Genomic DNA, 23300 nt, shown 5'->3' on the forward strand with positions numbered 1-23300 from the left:
ACCAAAGTTTTCAGAAAGACGGAGCAATTACTAGTGGCATATGCTATCTCCAAGCAGACTATTTCAGAGTGGATAGGCCCACTGCATTTGTTTCTGCTATTTACAGCATGGCAAGCCAGTGCCTAAGGGCATTAGGCCACATTCAACCAGAGCTGCAGCCACTTCAGCAGCCTTTCTCAGGGGAGTACCAACCAAATCAGTGCACACTTTTACAAAGCATTATCATCTGCCACTCTACTCTAAATCCAAGGCAGGCTTTGCCACTGCAGTTCTGCAGGGCCTCATAGCCGCTCCTAATGCTGTTTAGCTCCTGCCTCCCAACCATAGCTTTGGGACTCTACCCAAATGTAATGACTGCAACAGTGAAACACGAAGAACATAGTGCAGTTGTGTACACTTACCATAAATGTAGATGTTCGAGTGTATTCACTGTTGCAGTCCAGGTTACCCACCCACCATCCCCCTTATTTCTGCTGGAACTCATCTTTCCTTTGCTGATTTATACAACCTATGTGGTGTATTTGCTTGTAGATGAAGGTAAAGTTTATATTGGTGCATGTGTTTTTATATAGATAAATATATGTATAATTTTGGCTACCCTTTAGGGAGCACCTGACATCTGGGGCAAGAAAAGCTGAAGAAAATGGGGTTGGCTGCATCTTTTACACCCCTGACTACCTGATGTCAGGGAAAGGGCGACAGCAACTGATGCAGGACCCAAGACTTTGGAATTCAGGCTGGCTGAGGGCAACCTGCCAGCAGGATTACCCAAATGTAATGACTGCAACAGTGAATACACTCACATCTACATTTATGGTAAGTGTACCCAACTGCACTTTGCAGTCATCACATTTGGGTTATCTGCTTGCAGTAGCCCTCAGTCAGCCTGATTAACAAAGTCTTGGGTCCTGCGTCGGTTGCTGTCCCTTCTTCCGTGATGTCAGGTCGTCAGGGGTATAAAATGCAGCCAACGCCATTACATCAGTCTTTCTTGCCGTGCGGTGCCCGAAGCAGAAGCAGTTGACAAGTGTCAGTCGGCCGACTCCTGAAATTTTCATTTTCGAGTTTCAGAACTGAAATCTTCAACTAAAAGCTAAGTACCCCCGTTGGGAAATCTTTTTCTTGCTCTTACCCGATGTCAGTAAAAGTAAATAATTGCATTACTTGTGGAAAGCAAATACCTCATAAAGATTTTCATTCGTACTGTATTCCTTGCCTAGGCCCTGACCACGATGTACCTCACTGTTGGTTTTGTGACCTATTTAAACCACGAACTATCCGTTGTCTGTATATTTTCGCTTCTAATATTTTCTGGTGCTCTGTTCAGTTATCCTGATATGTCTTCGGTAAGCCACCCGACTACCGACATTCCAAACAAATGCAAAGATAAAGACAGAGACAGGCCACCTAGGTCCAAAGCTGCCGACGACGCTTCTCCTAAGCCACTCGCTAGTTTGCCGGTACTCAGTGAGGCACTTTCGAAGGCCCTGATACCTGCTACTTCAGATTCGCAGGCCTCTACTGAGACCCATTCGGAATCCGGTATGCCCCGAGATGCTTCAGCTGTGGAACCTGCGGATGTCTCTACCTTGGATGGGTCTGGAGCCGCTGTGCTGGCACCAGCTTCTGACTGTGTATTCAGGCCTACTGACCGCATATTAAACCAACACCATCTTCTTCTTCAAGGCCTAAAATTCGAACCATGCCTAGAAAACTGATGCCCAGACAGCATGGTCAGGCCTCTATGCCTAAAAAGCAAATGATGACTGGCTGAAGACCTTATTGCTTTAATCAGGGGAAGTCAGCCTTCCCCCTCTAAGAGACCTAGGACCGAGTTTGCTTATGATAATTCTGACCAGGATTTATCCTTATCTACCTATGAGGATTCTGATGCTGAGGACTCTATTCCCTCTGCTTCCCCCCAGAGGTTTTTTCTTTTGGTGAAACCTTGCATACTCTCAGGGAGCATTTTCATTGGGAAAGATGGGATTTCTCTGATTCTAAAAAGAGGCTTAGGGATTTCTTACTCCTGCCCCAGCACAGGCCTTTAGCAATACCTCCTATACTAGACATTGTTGATGCCTTTTCGGAATCTCGCTTGGCCCCTGACTCTTTACCTCCTGCTCCCAGAAAGCCTGATGGATATTACAGGGTCCTGACTCTCACAAGTTCCTTTTTAAAAATCCTACTGCGGATCATTTCACAGGGACCCAAGGGCATTAAAGCTACTACTGCCAAAAATCCTACCCCCTCTGATAGAGACTCCAGGGCGCTGGATAGATGAGATAAGAAGGTACACACTTCTGCAACTTTGGCCATTAGGGCCTTAAACTGCCAGTTTCATATGTTAAAATATCTGCAGCATGTTATTGGATTGCTTAAACAGAAAATGATGTTGATTCCCGATTGTGCTGAAAATAAGGATTTACAGGATTTACTGCATTCAGCTGAACAAGTTGGAAAACATGATTTGCAATGTGGTTTTGATTCACTAGAGGCATCTTGCAGGGCTGCTGCAACTGGGTCTGTACTTAGAAGGCATGCTTGGCTTAAGGAGCATTCCTTGCCTGATCAAGTTAAAGCAAAATTACTGGATGCTCCCTTAAATCAAAGCAGGTTACACGCACTATCAGTTCTCTGCACTGCCCTTTGGCTTATCTACTGCGCCCGGGGTATTCACAAAATGCCTAGCTCCAGTCATTGCATTTTGCAGGCAAAGAAATATTCAAATATACCCATACCTGGAAGATTGTCTAATTCAGGCAGAAAGTCAGGACATACTTTTGAATCATCTGGCCTTTGTAAAAGGGTGCTAACTTGTCTTGGGTACATCATAAACGAAAAGAAATCACACCTGGTACCCTGTCAACAAATTATATTCCTGGGAGCAAGCTTGAATTCAACTTCCCAGATGGCTTTCCTCATGCCGGAGAAACAAATTCATTTGACAACCTACTTCAAACAAGTGGCCACAAAAACCCTGCTATCTGCAAGGCAAATACTACAAGCCTTTGGGGTTCATGGCCTCCTGCATTCTTCTAATTCCATATGCAAGACTGCATATGAGGAAACTGCAATGGTATCCAAAAAGCCTATGATGTCAACATTCTCAGGATCTAGAAGTAATGATTCCTATCATACCTTGCCTACACCTAGAGTTCCTTTGGTGGGCAGAGGCCTGCCACCAAAATAAGGGACTATCATTCACACTACCCCCTGCTGCCCAAACCCTAACAACAGACGCTTCAGACTATGCGTGGGGGAGCTCACCTGGCAGGGAGGTGCATTCAGGTCAAATGGAACCCAAGTCAAATGCACCTGCATATCAGTCAAAGAAATGTTAGCTGTACTGATTGCTCTGACAGCCTTCAAGGACCACATTCTTTCAGGACGATTATTGGTAAAGACGGACAAACACCACTGCTATGTGGTACATAAGCAGGGGGGTACACATTCTTAGCCCCTCTGCAGACTAGCCATGGCATTGTGGAACACAGCACTGAGTTACCAAGTGCATCTACAAGCTCAATTCCTGCCAGTAAAACTAAATGCAATGACAAACTAAGCAGAAACCTCATGGACCCACATGAGTGGAAACTGGAACCAAAGATTTTCAACATGTTGACAAGCAAATGGCGGAGCCCAGATATAGACCTGTTTGCCTCCCCCCAGAACTATCAAGTGGAGAAATTGTGCACAAGGACTTCCCACAAACCAGCTTGGAAAGTGGATGCTCTGTCCTTCAGCTGGACAAACCATCAGTTTATGCCTTTCCTCCTCTGCTCTCCAAAGTACTACTAAAGAACAGACAAGACAAACCAAGGTGATTTTGATTGCACCAGACTAGCCACGCCAACACTGGTAGTACCCCCTCTTATGCAGTGTGTCACTGTTGGCCCCATGGCACCTGCCTCAGACTCCTACCCTATTGTATCAGCATGAGAACCAGATTCTGCACCCTCGGCTTCAAACACTGAACCTAGCAGCCTGGCTAATTACCTAATCTCTCCTTTACCATCCCTCAGTAAACCAGTGATGGATATCATTTTAGAGGCAAGGAGGCCTAGAACTAGAAAATCTTATGCTGAAAAATGGAAAAGATTCTGTGCCTGGAACCAATCTCAAGGGATGAGCACAGCAGTGTCCAATTTACCTCCGATTTTACAATACTTAACTGGGATGCTTCACAGGGGCCTGTCTTTCTACTCCATTATAATTCACGCCTCTGCCATTTCAGCTCACAGAACCTCCCCTCTTCTTTCATCCACTGCTCAAGCAGTTCCTCAAAGGGGCCAAAAATTTACGACCACCCAGGAGAGCTCCAACTCCAGCCAGGGGCCTTAACTTTGTATCTGAGAAATTCACTCTTCCTCCTTTCGAGCCAGCTGCTACTACAGACTTAAAATTCCTTTCTTGGAAAACAGCTTTACTTTTTGCAATCACTTCAGCAAGAAGGGTTTCTGAATTACAGGCCGTTACGGCAGTGGAGCCTTTCATCATCTTTCATGCGGACAGGGTGTCCCTCAGGACCAAGCCCTCCTTCATGCCCAGGTTTGATCCAGTGTGGCCCTTAATCAGTCCATTCATTTGCCAACCTTCTTTCCTAATCCGCATAACAAAGGGGAATGGATACTGCACTCCTTAGATGTGCACAGACAACTTAGATTCTACTTGGACAGGACTAAACCTCAAAGGAAATCTGAACTGCTGGTGGCATTTGCTGCAAGGGCAGAGGGGAAGGCTATTTCAGAGCAAACCATTTCCAAATGGATAGGCCATTGCATTCATTTCTACTACAAGCACCATGGAAAACCTATCCCACAGGGGATCAGAACCCACTCAACCAGGGCTGCATCTACCTCTATAGCCTTTCTCAGAGGCATCCCTACCAGGGACATCCTAGAAGCTGCTACCTGGAGGTCTGTACGTACTTTCACCAAGCATTACCATCTGTCTAACTTTTCTCTAAATCCAGAGCTGGCTTTGCCACTGCAGTCTTGCAGGGCCTTATAGCTGGTCCTAATGCTATCTAAATTCCTCCTCCTCCCATCCTTAGTTTGGGAATCTACCCAAATGTGATGACTGCAGCAGTGAGACACGAACATAGTACAATTGTATACACTTACCATAAATGAAGATGTTCGAGTGTATTCACTGTTGCAGTCCTGGTTACCCTCCCTCCAGCCCCCTTACTACTTTTGGCTATACCTCTACTCTCCTTTACTATGCTTAAAAGCTTTTTGGTGTATTTGCTTTTTTGTTGGAGGTATAACCTTGTATATTTATAGATTTAATTGCTTCCCATTAGGGGGGCACCAGACATCTGAGGCAAGAAAAACTGATGTAATGACGTCGGCTGCATGGTTTATACCCCTGACGACCTGACGTCACGGAAGAAGGGACAGCAACCGATGCAGGACCCAAGACTTTGTTAATCAGGCCGACTGAAGGCTACTGCAAGCAGATAACCCAAATGTGATGACTGCAACTGTGAATACACTTGAACATCCACATTTATGTTAAGTGTACACAACTGTACTTTTGTGATACCACTTGCTAGCTCTGACAAATGTAAACAGATTTAATCCCTGTGCATAGCAATCAACCTCTTACCTCCTGAGTCAGGAACAAATCCAGAAATCAGAAGCAAATTCCCAGTAAGGGACAGTTTTAAAATATTAGTGCTATTAACTTGAAACATTGGCATAATAAGAGAGCTTGAATTAAAGTGCATTTTCGGAAGTAAAAAAAAGTTGAATTCTAATGACTGCCTTTATTATGTGTGAACCACCACCTTTTGCCCCAAAAGCACCAATATTTCGTGGTAGCTCAGGTGGATGTAAAAGATGTCTCGGCACTTATCAAAAAGAGTAGAGAAAGTTTACCAATACACTGGCCAAATATTTCCTAGTACAAATACAATATTAGGTCTCCACTGAAAAGAGGATACTAGCCTAGTGGGATTACCTAGGTCAACAAATTTAAAAAAAAAAAAAGAAAAAAGAAAAGCTATCCAATTTGTTTCAGCAAAAACAATACCCACAATCTGGCCGTTTCTTGACCTTTCCATGTAACTAGGAATGGTAAAGAAATCTATCGGAGCTCTAGTGAGATTCTACCTGTGGCTGTACTCTCCCACACACAGCTGCTTCTTCCTTAACCTTTCTGTACTTTGTCTTCATGATCTACTACTTATCTTCAGCTACCCATATGTGCATTCCAAAGCCTTTGGCATACACTGCAAGTAACTATAAACATTACGGCACACTGTAGCTTACAGTGTACCATACATATGTACATTTCTATCAAATATACTTAGTGTCATCAGTAGGCGGTAGCGTGACCTTTTAAGTTTGTGTACTTTACTGCATGAAGCCAGTGTGTGTAGGGGTAAGGCTTCACTCCCCTGGCGATTGTGCAGAGAGCAAAGGGGCATAACCCCTACTCCTGCAAACAGTCAAAATACAGCAAACATTGACTGAATTCACACTGCATACAACTAAAAATGAATACTTGATTTTCCTAGTAATGTCTGTAATCTACTGTACAAGCTAAGGTTTGTAGTAGCTGACACTGCTTCCGAACCCCAAAACACGTATACCCGTACATTTACCTGATTTTGTCAATTTTCTACTTTCAGTCCACCACCTGTTTTTATTTGATACTTTAGTTTTCATTAACAGACATTAAAGTAGAAGTTAATCACAAGAAAATTAACTTTCATTTCAAGCTAACAAAATTATGCATTGCAACTTTGTCTTAGAAAATTAGTAGGATAACTGTTGGTCAGTTAACACAAGCAATACTAATTATGTCCCACCCCTTTCCTTACCCTCCTATCCTGTTCCTTCCCACTAAGACCTGAACTCCTCCCATCTGCACACCCTCTATCCTCCTCCCACTTTCCTCTACTATTTACCTACCCTCCTCTCCTATTATTAGCATCTTACCTCTACCTCTGTTACCTCTCTTACTATAACCTTTCATTCACTCCACCTATTCCTTTACTTTTTATTTCCTTTTACATCCTTACCTCTCCTCCTCCTGTTACCTCTCTTTCCTTTGGCTTATTTTTATACCTCTATCTCTTTAACCCTATTCCATAACTATTACATTATAACCACCTCTACCTTGTTTGCTTGTAAATATGACTCTTTACTTACCTACCCTGTTTATATACTCTTAGTTTTTCTCTCAACCACCCTTTTCTCAGCTTACCTTCTTACCTTCATAGAACACCCACTTAAAATCCAGCCAAACCATATACAGAAACATACTTCTACTTTCCACACCTCTCTTACCTCATTCCTAAATTCTACCTCCACCCCAAGCTATCACTTTCCCAGATTCCATAGGCACTCTCACCTCAGCTATGCCTTACCCTCTAATAAAAAAATGAAACTACTAACCCCTCTTAAAAGCAACTTCACATCCAGACATAATAATCCCACTCTACAAGACTGTGACGTTCACCCCAACCCTGGCCCTGTACATCCCTCCCCTCAAGTAACTAGGCCTAGCTTCAATAATACCCTACTTGTAGGACATCTTAACATACGAAGTGTAAACAACAAAGTACCCTACCTACATGCCCTTCTAGATACTCACCATTTTGACATTCTTTGCCTCTCAGAGACCTGGCTAAAACCAGTCACTAAAGATGCTGAGATATTACCCCAAGGCTATAATTTACATAGGCTTGATCGTTATAAAAGAAAGGGTGGTGGAGTAGCAATTCTTTTCAAGAATAATCTTAATATCTCTACCCTCCCAGCCTGTCCAACCCTGGATGGGAAAGCAGAAGCCATCATCACTAAACTCCAACTAAATGCAAAGAAAGCCCTTTACATCATCTGCATGTATATACCACCAGGCAACAATATACCTATCTTAGAAGACTTTCTCAGCTGGGTTTCCACGAATTACCCCCAAGAAAGTATTATTTTGGGTGACTTTAATATTGACTGGAATACTATTAATAGTGAAAATCCTTCCTCTCATATAAACCTAAATGGTTTTACCCAATCCATTACCTCTACTACAAGACTTAATAAGCCAAATAAAAAACAGAGTATCTTAGACTGGATACTCACAAAGTCAACAGCTCATATAAAGTAGGAATTATGCCTGATGACCTCAGTGACCACTGCTTAACTTATATCACTAGAGAAAAGACTGATTGTCAAAACCTCCCTAACATAAGAAAAATACGCTCTACCAAACATTTTAAAATTGACCTATTTCAAAATGAACTGAGAACATGTAACTGGAACCTCCTAAAATCCCTTCCACTTAATGAAGCAGTATCTTTCTTTAACTCTACTTTCCTTTCCATCCTGGATAAACATGCTCCTGAGCGTTCCATTAGAATGAAGTCCAGCACAGCCCCATGGCTCTCAATTGAAACTAAGAAATTAATTCTCACTAAAAATAAAGTTTGGGCCAAATGGAGAAGCCATAGAATCAACTCTGACTTTCTTCACTTTCGCCAACTTAGAAATCTTACAAAAAAAGCCATAATCACTGACAAAAGAAAGTTCTACTGTGAACTTCAAGAAACTCATTTCAATAAACCCAAACATTTTTGGTCTTCAGTCAGTAGACTCCTGTCCCCAGGAACTGCCAAAACTCCCTCCCCTCTAAACGTTGACCCAGATACCCCTTACCTCACTGCTAATGCTTTCAACTCTTTTTTTACTGAAACTATCCAATCTCTTGCTAGACAATTAAACACCAACAACTTTTACCCTCCAAATAATCTAGTAGACTCCTCCTATAACTTCTCTCTTCAGCCCATCTCTACCTCTTTCATCTACAGGCTTATTCTCAAACTGAAACCTTGTACCCCCTCTGCTGATAAGCTCCCTTCTCTCTTCCTTCAAAAGGCTGCTAAAGAAATTGCATACCCAATAACTTTACTCATAAATAGAACTATCCAAGAGGGAACCATCCCTGATATCTGGAAAGTCTCTCATTATCCCACTACACAAAGGTGGTAACTCTATTGACTAGTGTAACTTTAGACCAATTGCTCTTCTCTCACCCTTAGCTAAGATTATGGAGAAATGTATTCATCAGCAACTTGTACAGTATCTCTCCTTACACAACATTATAGCTAACTGTCAACATGGCTTTAGACCTCACCACAGCACCACCACTGCCCTCCTTTCCTTTGTAGTTACCATCAACAGCTATCGCAACTCTAATCTTTTCTCCTCTGCTCTTTTCATTGACCTCTCAAAAGCATTCGACATGGTTAACCACTCTTCTTTAATTAGCATCCTTGAATCCCTCTCATTTGATAACCCTGCCATTAAATGGTTTAGTTCTTATCTAAGTAACAGACAACAAGCCGTTCTTTGGGACAACCATATCTCTTCCTTATTGCCCATTTCTATTGGAGTCCCTCAGGGCTCAATTCTTGGCCCACTTCTCTTCTCCCTCTACATAAATGATCTTCACTCTGTAATCCCTCAAGCTAGCTGCATCCAATATGCTGACAACTCCACCATTATTTGTTCAGCATCTACCCCTTCAGATCTGCTCTCACTAACTCAGAATACCTTCAACACATTAGAAACATGGTTTACTAGACGGTACCTCCTTCTTAATGCTAAAAAAACTAAACTTCTCCTCTTTACCCCCACCACTCGTACCTCCCCATTAAATTTCACCATCCTGTCAAACGACAACACTGTCATCTTTCCTGACTCTACAACTAAACTGCTAGGAGTAACCATTGATAACAATCTCACTTTTGATCAACACATCAATAACACCATCAAAATAGTTAACAGAAAAATAGGATCTTTATACCGTATTAAACCATTTCTCACTCCATCTACCAGAGCTACTATTGCTCACTCCCATCTTATATCTACTCTCTTTTATGCCTCACCTATCTTCACGAACCTTAAGAAGGCTAACCTAAATAAACTAGCAACTTGCTACAATAGCATTGCCCGCTTTGCCACTGGTAACCCTTTCAGAACCCACCACTGTCTTAATTTGAAAATCTTAGGCTGGGTAGAACTACAAAACTATCTTACAATCTCACAACTTACTATTGCCCACAAGATATTGTACCAACCTGACAACACCCCTATACTTTCACAACTTTTAATCCCTTATAACAATCTTGCCTCCCTTCGATCCTCTTGTAAACTCATGACCAAATCCATAAAGTCCCATAACTTAGCTGGCGACTCTCTATTCACTAATACTATAGGTAGAACATGGAATCTGCTACCCACTGATATAACTCTAACCACTTCCTTGTCTCTCTTCAAAAAAAAATCAAACTGTACTTCCAAAATCACTGGCTCTGTTCATGTAGTGCTCCAGACTAACTTTCCATATCCCCTTTTTGCTCTACCTTTAACTTTAAGCTGTGCTTATTAGCTAAGCATATTCCTAGTTTCTCTCTTACCCTTTGCACTCCTTTTATGTACTGACACACTTCTCTCATCTCCCCCCTCTTCTCGTTTCTGTCCTTTTTCTTCTTCTGTTGTCTAGACTATTGTCTCTCCCTCTTCTCCTGTCTTATTTTTCTCTTTCCACCTTTCTAACCTCTTGTTACTTTTGTTTTTTCTCTTCCCTCCTACTAATTGTTTAAACCTTTTTGCGTAGACTTTAGCCATTTAATTTGAGATGCTTTGAAATTGACCTAGTACTTTTCTTTCAACAATATTTGGTGTGCCTTACCTATTTGATGATGTTATTTACTAATTTTTTCTTATTGTAATTTGTAATTTTTAATTTTTTATTATTAATATGTTTCATTGTCATGTTTTGTGTGGAGCTTTTCTCCCCGGGCCTCTACTGAAAATGGACATATATCCAGCTAGACTAGCCCGGTCAACAAATGTAAAATAAAATAAAATAAAATAAATAAATGTCTGAAACTGTACTGTATGGCTTTACTCGGAGAACATAATCCTCAAATGTTTGCCAGAAACTTACATTTTGAGACAGGCCAAAATATAATGAAGTATTAAGGACATTCTACAAAAATATGGAAGATATGAGTGCTTCAGTACTAGCTGTCAGTTATCGGGATGCACTACTGTCTAATCTTTACACTCTAATGGTTGCCGGGAAACTCCGACAGGGACAGAAAACTGGCCAGTGGAGACCCAGGGTGAAAAGCTCCACTTTACTCCCTGTGTTGTGATGCTAAACTAAGTGGGGATGAGTATCATACTCCTTTCTCCACTAGGTTTAATGCAGACTGTAGTGTCCCCAAACACTGCTGCTGGTTGGTAAGTGTCAGCATTTTGCATTTTATAACTTTAAATTATTTGAGTTATTGGCAACATGTAAGACACGTTTTAGCTCAATGCTTGTCATATTGTGACAAGACTGTGGTTGAAAACGGAGCCATTGTTCAACTATCTTACCTTTTCCATTTCTTTTTCCTGTATAAACCTCCTAAATACAGTAGTAGGTTTTCATACATAGTTCCCACGTGCAGCAGAGACGCAACCTTCTTTTTCTGAATGCATTATACACTTTCACTTGACTAGACTTTGCCGTGCGCCAGGAAAAATACCTTTCTCTACCATTATTAATTTTTTCTGCTTACCCCTGGTGGTAGGTGTACCCCAGGTTGGGAATAGCTGGTCTACAGGGTTGTAATTTGTATAGAATTTTGAGGTCTAGTTTGCCACATTTTCTCTTAACATTGCAGTGTGCAATTTCATGCTAGTGACTGTAGAGTGACATAATACTCATGTATTTTAATTGGTTGGTGTACAGGATATGGCATGAACATTGTAAATTGTGTTTGTGGGGAAATGTGTTCATTGATGACATGCAGTATATGGCTAATAATCTATGATCAAATGGTGCTATTAAACTACTTCAGTTTTTTTTTAATCTTTTTTACACATGTACATCCATAAGTTGTTGCCAGAATTGGTGTCCATGTCAAGACTGGATGAGCTTTTAACATGGCAGTTGCTGCCTCCATCTTTCTCTGCAGTCCAGGATATACTTAGAGCTAGAGTATGAGCTTGTAGGTTTATGGAAAACACTTTTCAGGAAGGAAAAAAAAAAAAAAAAAAAGGTTACTGAGCTTGGGTGTGAATCCAGGCTGCCTGCATCTGGTTATGGCTACTTCATTGAGGAGGCTGATATACTCGAAGACTGTTGAAATTTAAATCTTTTTTTTTTTTCCCTTCCTCTGATAATGTACTTTCACCATGAAATTTTAGAATACTTGTTACATAACAGGGTCAGAAAAAGTTATCGTAAAGGGTATGTGAACCTAGAATGCCCGTGTAAGAGCACAGAGCTGCAGTGGCATCTTTATTTCTGTTCAGTAAGGAATCCTTGCAGTTTGAAGTCACTGAGTACTTGGTGCTAGGTATGGTTTTTTTAATAAGCTTAATTATTGTTGCAGAGTCGCACGCTTGTGCACCTGTATATGCAGAAAGCTTTCCAGTCTGTCTGCCAAGCTAAAGATTATTGCAGGCTTTCTGACAGATTTTTCCAGTATTTGTGCGACTTTTATTTTCTTTTGTCCTCCTATTGATCTGCATGTTACAACAGGATTCTTCATGGCAGCAGTAGTCATTAACTTTAATGTGGACATCCTAGTTACGTTTATGTAATAGTTTCCTTTGTACCATGGTACATATCCAGAAATTCACCTCGAAAATGGAGGAAAGCAAAGCTTGAGAAGTGAACCTTGGAATCCATTTCAGGAATGGTTAATAAATTAAAAGTTATGATCTATGGTACAGTTATAATTTGTAACACTTGAGTTTAAACTGACAGTTGCAGTGCAGCACCTCAGAGGTTTGAATTTTGAAAGTTGTAACAGTTTTTAGGCTGCTACACAGACATTGTCAGAGATGTGCATCATTTCTGGACAGGCAGCTTTAAAAGCTGTTCTGAAAATGTAGTACAGCATTTTGTTTGCATAGTAGAAAGATGTGTGTGATGGTTTTTCAAACCTGTCAATGGTTTCTGATGCTATATCATAGTGTCAGTGGCTATTGTCTGTGGCAGCATAAGCTTGGATAAAATTCTGGTGCATTTCCCACCCTTATAACAAGCTTGTTATAGTGAGTTTCGTACATCAGAATGGTATAAAATACCCATCCCCTTCAATTTCAGAATGTAATCCGTGTACTTCATAAATTACATTTAATGTATAGAGAGTGATTTATACTTTAAATGTTTGTTTTATATTAGGGTGTTGTAACGGCTGCTGTCAGTCTAATAACGTGCTTATGCAAGAAGAATCCAGATGATTTCAAGACCTGTGTTTCGCTAGCTGTCTCCAGGCTGAGTCGAGTAAGTTTTTTTTCCAGCCCATAGTATTTTTCTCATTTGGTTCTTTTCAGTTTATAGCAGGTTCTTCTGTAGTTGGGCTGCAGTTATTTGCTATATTGTCATAAATGCATTGACAGGATTTAATTGTCCCATTTGGGGGGAAAATGCATTTTTTTCAAGATGCTTCAGTGATTTTACAGTATAAAACATGAAAGGAAAACATAAATTTGGCTTATAATATACAAAGTAAGAAGAATTATTTACACAGTTCTCCTTTTAATGTCTTACTCTGGTAGGAACATTCAAAAACTGCATTATAGCAATTCCATTTCACTTATCGGTTCACATACTTTTTTTTTTAACTTCACATGTAATTTTAATGTATTTATATTGTATTTTTCCTAGCCATGTTGATAAAAGGTTTTACTGTTATAACAAGATCTTCCAAATAAGTGTTTTATCACAGTTACAAATGTTGAAGGTAAAACAATAGATCTGTTGTTTACTTGGCTCAGTTCCATTTGAAAAATATAGCTTATGGTAGTAGTTCAGGTCATGAAATGTTACCCTCAGATGGTCCTGTTCATATGCTGCTGTATTCATGACATCAGGGAGTTTGCCTCTGGTGAACTCTCATACATCAGCACGTGCCTCTTCAGAACTTCTCTGCTGCCTGTGTGACTGCCAGCTCCGGTTGTCTCGTTGCCAGAAGTTGTGTTTTCTACATTTGACTTCAGATAAGTACCGCTTAAGGGTTTTCTATTTTATTTGCTGCTGTCTTGGGTTACATGTCAGGCAGGAAGGGCAAGTGTAGGTGTGGAAGGGAAATTCCACAAAAGGATTCACATGAGCTCTGCCTATTCAGCCTAGGCTGTAAAGACAACCATACTAGCTGTAGTATTTGTCAGGCCTTTGTCCCCAAGACCCTCAGAAGCCTTCTGGCAGACTTAAAAATATACCTTGAAAATCAGAGACTCAAAGAATGGACCCAACATTGGAACACTCTGATGAGCCCCCAGTCAAGAATGCCAAAAAGACTAGGCATGAGCAGACTGCTGCACCCTCCACTCCAGCCGCTGTTCTCAAGGCTAGTGAAGGCCCAGAGTCCGAGCTGGAGTCTGGAGTTTCCTTTGGCGGACGTCCCGGAGGAAATCAGTCCTTTGTAGGAGGTCATGTCCCGGAAGAAATCTCGGGCATCTGATTTGGTCACTGAAGGGGAACCTAGGCTCGTTATATCCGGGGGTTCACGCGGTGTCTTCCAAATCGTGGTTTGTGAGAACATAGTTTCTGATGTAGTGGAGTGCCGGCTGGCATTTGGCCTTCCTACCCTCCACCACATTTCTGAATCCCTCTCCCTTAGAGACCTATAAGAAGAGGAAACCGAAAACTAAACAGATTTCTCAGCCTTTGCCTGCTTCACCTGTCGAACAGCCTCTGGATTGGCAGGCCTTCACCTAAGGCCTGCTTAAAGCCTTTCTGGCCTTGCATCAGGGCCCGACACCTGCATAGGCTCCTACGCCCTCTGCCCCTAAGGGGCTTGCTCCGGACATTTCTTCGTAAGAAGAGGATTCATCTGATGATGAATCCTATACCTACCCTTCACAGATTGCTTCTTCTCTGGGATACGTCTCACCAGAGGAAGAGTCCAATGGCACTGACTTCCCAGGTGAGGATCTCATCTTTGGTAAGACCATCACAAAAATGCAAAACAACTTCAAATTGGACAGCAGTCAAGTCACTGAGACTCGAAAGAGATACTATGAATTACTACATTTGGAGTCTCCCAGCCCTTCTGCTGTGCCCCCAGTACACCCTGCTTTTCTGGATGACTTCTTGGCTGCTTCTAGAAACCCTGACTTGCAGCCCCCAGATGAATTCTACAAGGTGCCCGAGGAAGCAACCTTCCTCTCCAAAGCCCTTCTGCAAGACCCTTCAGTCATTTCTGTGACCACTGACAAAAAACCTCAGTTACTTACTTCCACCTGTCTGTTGCCGTTTGACAGAGACCAGATTGATGGAACATCTGGGGAAGAAAGCTTATACTTTTGCCACCCTGGTAGTAAAAGCAATCAACGCACATGGCCAAGTATTCCTTGGCTCTCTTGGAAGATGTGGTCAAGCACTGGGACAGCTCCCCGGACTCCCCTGCTAAAGCCAAGACTTCCTGTCATCTGAGCTCCTGCACACAAGTGACAAAACACTCCAAGTGCAGCTACTATGCTGTAGAAGCTTCTTCAAGGGCTGCTTCTTCTGGATCTGTCATCAGGAGGTACTCCTGGTTAAGACTGCAACCCTTCCCTGATGACATCAAAGCCAAGCTCCTAGATGTGCCTTTAGACAACAAATACCTGTTTGGTTCAGTAGCTGCTGACCTCTTTACAACTCTCCAAACCAAAGGAAAGGAACTGCAGGAATTGAGACATACTTTCGTCTCCCCAGTTCCACACTTTCAGAGAAATTACCCAGCTAAAACTTTTGTAAGGTCCTCAGCAAAGAAAATGCAAGCTAAACCTAAATGCGTCTCTCCCTTCCCGGTTGGAAGCAGGTTACCCAGAACTCCTTTATCATTAAGCAAGGATACTTCATGACCTGGGAGACCAGGCCCACTCCCAAAGACATTCCTCATCCACGCAGAGACCAAATCCCACTTTTCCCTCCAGTCCTGCAGAAACATCTTGCTCAAGGAACCATTCAAGAGGTCTCATCTACTGCAAGAGGAAATGGATTTTATTCAAGAATTTTCCTGGTCCCCAGGAAGGAAGCTCCCTGGGAGGCCTATCCTGGACCTATCCCACCTCAAGTCCCTCCTCCAAGCCCCCTCCTTCAGGATGCTGTCTCTTCCTAGCCTTCTTCCACTCATTCTGAACAACTTCTTAAAATGGGTAGTATATTGCAGAGTTAGGCATAAGATGGGCATTGAAGAAAAGTGTCATGAACTGAGTATAAATAAGCAGTGTGTTCTGGTGTGGTTTAATCACAAGGTCATGTCTCATTCATACTGCTTGATTTACAAGCAGGTATTGGTGAATGAATGATTGTCATTCTTGTATTGAAGTATTGCTTTTCGTTGTGTAATACAATTTAGAAAAGGAGTACCCTTAATGAAACTTGGTCTATAATCCATTCCAGTGTATTTTGAATAGCGTCATCACTTATCCTGAAAGAATAATGTGTTGTGCTAGAATAGTTTATGGTGAAAAATGCTTTGTTATATTTAGATCACTTTTTAAAGGAACTTGATTTTTTTTATTTGAAAGTGCTAGTGTTAAAGAAGTCAAAATTATGTTGACCATTGACGTGTATCCTATTGGTAAATGATTCTTGATGCAGAATTTTTCACATTCCCTATTGTATTCACAGAGCAAGTACATTTCTTACTTTTTTTGCAACAATTTTACGACTGGAGTTATCTGTTTAGGTCCTGTTTAGGTAACTATAAAGATTCTTAGATTGATCTGTGGTAATTTTATGAATGAGAATAGTTCGATGACATTTTTTATAAGTTTAGAATACTACTGGGTATTAGGTTTTTAGTGCAACTAACAAAGGACTTGGTTATCATTGGCTTCAGAGCACATTTAAGTTTGTTTTGTCTTGCTAGCCTTGACAGTAGCTTTTATTTTGTTAGTGATATTCTTGATGTAGTCTTTAATATAAAGTTGTTTAGATCTGTTGTGTGATTTAAGTTTTTTTTTCTGGTAGAAGTAAAGCTGGTGGACCACCAGGGAAGCTATTTTTCAGTAGGGATGTCCAGGACTAGATACTTATCTATGTTGGAAAAGATTGCCTTGAATAAATTTCACCTGTGTCACTGTCTGGTCTGGTAGTGATGCAGATGAGGTAGTCTCTCTGTTAGAAATCCCTGAATTTGGAATTATTGACTTCAGGAGTTTGAGATTAATAGAGAAGGTTATAGATTTATGGTCAAACTTAACCAGAGATGGAGAAACTGGAGGGATTGTGTATGTAGTAGCTATATTAGTTGGAACCATGTCAATAATATGTTTTCTCATTGGATTGTTAATGTTCCATGGAATTTTAAGCCTAGTAATCTTTTGGCATACCTGACTTTGGAGGTATAGGTCCTTTGTTTTGCTGAGGAGTAGTTGTAATCTTCCATTATCAAGAAGCTTGTAGTAATGGGTTGCTCCTGAAAGACATATGAATCATGTTTGTTAAGCAGGAGACATGGAGGGTGCACTGAAGCCAGCTATGAAGTAGTTTGTCCTGTTCAAGATAAGTTGCAGATGTCCTTCAAGAATGCAACTGCAGTCCTGACATGGGTTGTCCTGCCTCAGGCAGCCCCACGGTCGGCCGGATTCCAAAGTCTGGGTCTGGCGTTGGCTGATGTCGCCTCCTCCCTGATGTCAGAGCGGTTGGGGTATAAAGGCATCTGCCGACGCCATCTTCTTCAGTCTTTCTTGCCGCGCGGTGCCCGAAGCAGAAGCAGTTCGCAAGTGCCGGTCGGTCAGCTCCTGTGTTTTCAATTAACCGAAGTCATCTAAAGCTAAGTACCCCGTTGGGGAACATTTTTTCTTGCCTCAGCCGATGTCAGAAAAAATTGAAAAAGTTAATTGTTTGTCTTGTGGTAAACAAATACCTCATAAGGACTTCCATTCTTACTGCCTCCCTTGCCTTGGCCCAGACCACGACGTCTCGGCCTGTGCTTGCTTTAATAAGCGCACACTCAGGCTCCGGGCAGAATTTGCCGAAGATTTCTTTGGCGAATCTTATGCTTATATCATGCCGTCGGAACAACTGACAGCACAAACTACCAAAAAACGCAAGGACCGGGACCGACATCCTCGGCCCGCGTCGTCCACCGATACCACGCCTAAGCCCTCCGCAAGTGCATCGGTCCCTTTGTAAGCGGTAATTCAACCGCTCCAGGCCGACGACAACGCTTTACTGCGTTCTTCGGTCCCGAAGGTCTCACCGGTGCCGGTTGTTGATTTTCCTCTAGAAACCGAAGCTCTAAATCTACCCGACACCATTCCTTTGGACAAAGTTACCCCTGCACGTGGGACAGCTAGGCCTCCTGTATCCATGTCCATCAAGGCCTTTGCACGTGCTAAGGCTGCCAGCCAAATCAAGGCCCATCCTAAACCTACTTCTCAGGCCACTTCTTCTGACAGACAGATCATTACTCTAGCTGCAGACCTAATCTCTCATCAGGGGTTCTCAGCCGCACCCAGACAGAGGTTCTCAGCCACCTGCAGAAAAAAGGCCTAGACCTGAACAGGCAGACACCCTCTCTTCAGATGAAGCCTCTGGGGATTCAGAGCACTCAGATACCCAAGAAGAATCCTTCCAGGCCTATGAGGACTCTGATGCTGAGGAATCTATTCCCTCTGCCTCTCCTCCAGAGGATATTTCTTTCGGTGAAGTTCTCCACTCCATGAGAGAACATTTTCAGTGGCAGGGTCAGGAATTTTCTGATTCCAGGAAAAGGCTACGTACCTTCCTTAAGTTACCTCAGCACAGGCCTTTGGCTATCTCTCCAGTGTTGGATGTCCTGGATGATGTATTCTCTGACTCCAGTGCTTCCCCTGATTCTCTCCCTCCTGCTCCTGTCAAGACAGACAGATATTACAGGGTCCCTGAAACTCATAAGCATCTCTTTAAGGCCCACTCTGTGGATCTAGAAACTATTTCACAGGGCCCCAAAGGAGTGGCTACTTCCTCAGCCAAAAACCCTCTGCCAGCTGATAGGGAAGCTAGGTCCCTAGAGAGAGATGGGGCAAAAAAGTTTATACCTCTTCCACCCTTGCCATGAGGTCACTTAACTGCCTTTTTAATATGTTTCAGTACCAGGATTACTTAATGGATGATTTGCAGAAAAAGTTAGCCTCTCCTGAGCCTATAGATAGAAAGCCATTGCAGGATTTGGTTCATAATACCCAGCAGGTTAGCAATCATTTTCTTCAGTGTGATTATGATGCATTGGAGGCTTCATGTAGAGCAGCTATGACAGGGGCCGTTATACATAGACATGCTTGGTTGAAAGAACAGCCACTGCCAGAGCATGTTAAAGTAAAGCTCCTGGACGCACCTCCGGAAAAACAGAAGCTTTTTGGTGCTAATGCACAGGATGTATTGAAGTCTGTTGAGGAAAAGGCAAAATCAGTACAGACAGTCAAGGATTTCCTCCAGGTTCAGCCACCCAGATTCAGCAGGAATTGGCCTTCAAAGAATTGGTCCTTTCCAGACTCAGACAAGTTTCAAAGGGGGAAAAACAGGCGTGCTCGAGGTAGAGGTCAATACCGAGGCTCCTACAGGGGCCGCCAATGGCAACCACCAAATCAGAGAAGTGGCACAGGTAGTTCACCTGCACCACAGGGACAATCACAATGACTTAACTTTCACTCCGCCTACCACGGCTCAGAGAAGCACCTCTAGGCGGAAAATTATCCTTATTTTCAAAGAACTGGCACATTTTAACCAAGGACAAATGGATTCTGGACATAATAGACAAAGGTTACAGGTTCCACTTCCATACCTTACCAACGAGACAAGGCATGCCAAACCTGCCACAAAATCAAAGGGCAGAGGCACTCATAGAAGTTTCAAAGCTGTTACAAATAAAAGCAATAGAAAAGGTTCCTCCTCAGGAACAAGGCCAGGGATTCTATTCAAGACTGTTCCTTGTTCCAAGAAAAGAAAAACAATGGAGGCCTATACTGGACTTGTCCGTTCTAAACACTTTTCTCATTGTGCCAAAATTCAAAATGCTGACGTTACAGCAACTCCTTCCCATGCTGGGCAAGGGGTCTTGGCTGGTTACTCTGGACCTCAAGGAGGCATACCTGCATGTCCCAATCAGACACAGTTGCAGAAGATACCTCAGATTTCTTGCAGGAACAGAGCATTATCAATTCTCAGCTTTGCCGTTTGGCTTATCTACTGCGCCCAGAGTATTCACGAAATGCCTGGCATCAGTAGTGGCACATTGCAGGCTCCAGGGGATTCAAATATACCCTTACCTGGACGACTGCCTCATACAAGCAGACAGCAAACAAACCTTGATAAAAAACTTGGATTATGTCATTCAGTTGCTACAGGCTTTGGGATACACAGTCAACATACAAAAATCAAGACTACTGCCATCCCAAAAGATTATTTTTCTAGGAGCAAAACTGGACACACAATCACAAATGGCTTACCTCACAGAGGAGAAACAAGAGCATTTACCAGATTACTTCAAAAGCCTAGCAAAGCTTACCCAGCTGACCGCAAGGAAGACCCTGCAGGCCCTGGGGTTCATGGCATCTTGCATTCTTCTGATCCCTCTGGCAAGTCTACACATGAGAAAGCTGAAATGGTACCAGAAAAGCCTGTGGTCTCAACACAGCCACAACCTAGAAGATGTAATACCACTTATTCCATGCCTGCAAAGGGAATTTCTGTGGTGGGCTCAAGCAAGTCATTTAAACGAAGGCATGCCTTTCAACAAAGCTCAAACAAGTCAAACCATTACAACAGACACCTCAGACCATGGATGGGGGGCACACATGGAGGGCAGATGCATTCAAGGACAATGGACTCCCATGGAAATGCATCTGCACATAAATCAAAAAGAGATGTTGGCAGTGATGCATGCAATAGAAGCCTTTGGAAAATCTCTTCAGCAAGGTCATCTGCTAATAAGGACAGACAACACCACTGTCATGTGGTATATAAACAAACAAGGGGACACTGACTCGTATCCCTTCTGCAGATTAACAATGACTCTTTGGGAAAAGTCCCTGAAACTGAACATCCACTTGCAATCCCAGTTTGTTCCGGGCAAGGACAATGTTCTGGCGGACAGGTTGAGCAGAAATTTCTTGGATCCACACAAATGGATGCTACATCCACGCATTTTCTCACAAATAACTGCATGGGGAAGACCGGACATAGATCTCTTTGCTTCTCATCTCAATCATCACCTGGAAAGGTTCTGCACAAGGACACACCATCCTCTAGCCTGGAGAACGGATGCTCTTTCCTTCATTTGGAATGCCCTAACAATTTATGCATTTCCTCCTCTAGCTTTACTGACCAAGGTGTTACTGAACATCAAAGCAGAACAACCAAAAGGAATCCTGATAGCTCCAGACTGGCCAAGGCAGCACTGGTATCCTTTGCTACTGAGCATAACTCGCACCAAACCGTGGCCCTTGCCTCAATGGCCTCTGCTCCTAACTCAGCACAATTTCAGGACTGTTCATCAAAACCTGCAAACATTGCAGCTGACAGCTTGGAGGGTTCCATGACCTTTACCCATGACTCCCTCTCCGAAAAAGTTCAGGAAATCTTGCTGGAAGCACGCAGATCTTCCACCAGAAAAACCTATTCGGCCAAGTGGAAGAGATTCATCATCTGGAATGCCAACAAGGGCCAGGATGCATCAGTGATGAGCATACCTCAGATATTAGAATACTTGGCAGAAATGTTTCATGGTGGCCTCTCATATTCTTCCATTAAAATCCACGCTTCAGCAATCTCAGCAAATTACAACTGTGACCCACCTGTGTTTTCGCATCCCTTGCTAAGACAGTTTCTAAGAGGGATAAAGAATATCAAACCTCCCAGAAAACCACCAGTTCCTGCATGGGACCTCAACTACGTCTTGGAAAAATTAACTCTTCCTCCTTTTGAACCAGCAGCATCTTCAGAAATGCAATTTTTCTCCTGGAAAACGGTCTTCCTGTTGGCAGTTACCTCAGCAAGAAGAGTATCGGAGATACAGGCCCTCATGGCAGTACCTCCCTTTCTCATTTTTCATCAGGACAGAGTTTCTCTAAGGACCAATCCTTCATTCATGCCAAAGGTGATATCCAGGGTGTCTCTAAATCAAGCAATCCACCTGCCTACTTTCTTTCCCAATCCTCAAAATAAGGGGGAAAAGCTGCTGCATACTTTGGACATACACAGACAATTACGCTACTACTTGGACAGAACAAAGACCACCAGGAAGTCTGACCAACTATTTGTAGCTTATGCTGCTGGAGTACAAGGAAAAGCAGTCTCCAAACAAACAATTTCAAAATGGATTGGTCACTGCATCAGATTCTGTTACTCTTTCCATGGAAAAGGTGTGCCAGCCAATATTAGACTACACTCCACCAAAGCTATAGCCACATCCACAGCTTTTCTAAGAGGAGAGGCTACAAAGGACATCCTAGAGGCTGCTACATGGAGCTCCGTGCATACATTTACCAAACACTACAACCTGCCATTATACTCCAGATCCCGAGCAGGCTTTGCTTCGGCAGTCCTGCAGGGCCTTCTAGCTACACCATCCCTTGCTTAGATCCTACCACCCCCACCTTGGCTATGGTATTCAACCCATATGTCAGGACTGCAGTTGCATTCTTGAAGGACATAGTACAGTTTTGTACCTACCATAAATGTAGATGTCCGATAGATATGCAACTGCAGTCAGGTTTACCCTCCCTCCTACCCCTCTGCTTTTTTCCTTGGGTCCATTCCCCCCTTTCCTATTAGCTGGGGATATCTGTTATGGTGTATCTGTTTATTACTGTTATGCATGTCTGGAATTTTTGTTTATCCTTTCACAAAATTTAGCCTTCCTTGGAGGGCACCTGGCATCTGGGGCAAGAAACACTGAAGAAGATGGTGTCGGCGGATGCCTTTATACCCCAGCTTCTCTGATGTCGGGGAGAGGCGACATCAGCCGACGCCGGACCCAGACTTTGGAATCCGGCCGACCGAAGGGCTGCCTGAGGCAGGACAACCCATATGTCAGGACTGCAGTTGCATATCTATCGGACATCTACATTTATAGTAGGTACAAAACTGTACTTAAATCAAGTTCAGTTTGTGGATCTCTGAGAATTTATCTAGAGGTGATATGTGGTCCTTGACAAAAAGACATGCTTCTAGTTTCCATCAGGCCTGAATATGTGAGAATCGTGTCGATAACTTGACACCACTTTCCTTGAATGCAAAAACTCTGTTTTGCCAAAAGCACTTGAAAAAACAGAGTACATTTTTTTGGGGGGAGGGGACAAATC

The 23300-nt window shown here is 42.7% G+C and overlaps 1 protein-coding gene across 5 annotated transcripts in view; it reads left to right on the plus strand.

Moving 5' to 3' along the window:
* LOC122811506 (AP-2 complex subunit alpha-2) overlaps positions 1 to 23300 on the plus strand; it is a 2640839-nt gene that overhangs the window by 526563 nt on the left and 2090976 nt on the right. For all 5 annotated transcript variants that reach the window (XM_044083382.1, XM_044083385.1, XM_044083386.1 and 2 more), the window contains exon 6: positions 13201 to 13302. In XM_044083382.1, coding sequence (XP_043939317.1) covers positions 13201 to 13302 — 102 coding nt within the window. The remainder of the gene's footprint in view (positions 1 to 13200; positions 13303 to 23300) is intronic.

Source organism: Protopterus annectens, chromosome 9.part0 (genome assembly GCF_019279795.1).
Source record: "Protopterus annectens isolate FY-2018-M chromosome 9.part0, PAN1.0, whole genome shotgun sequence".
Lineage (NCBI taxonomy): Eukaryota > Metazoa > Chordata > Ceratodontiformes > Protopteridae > Protopterus > Protopterus annectens.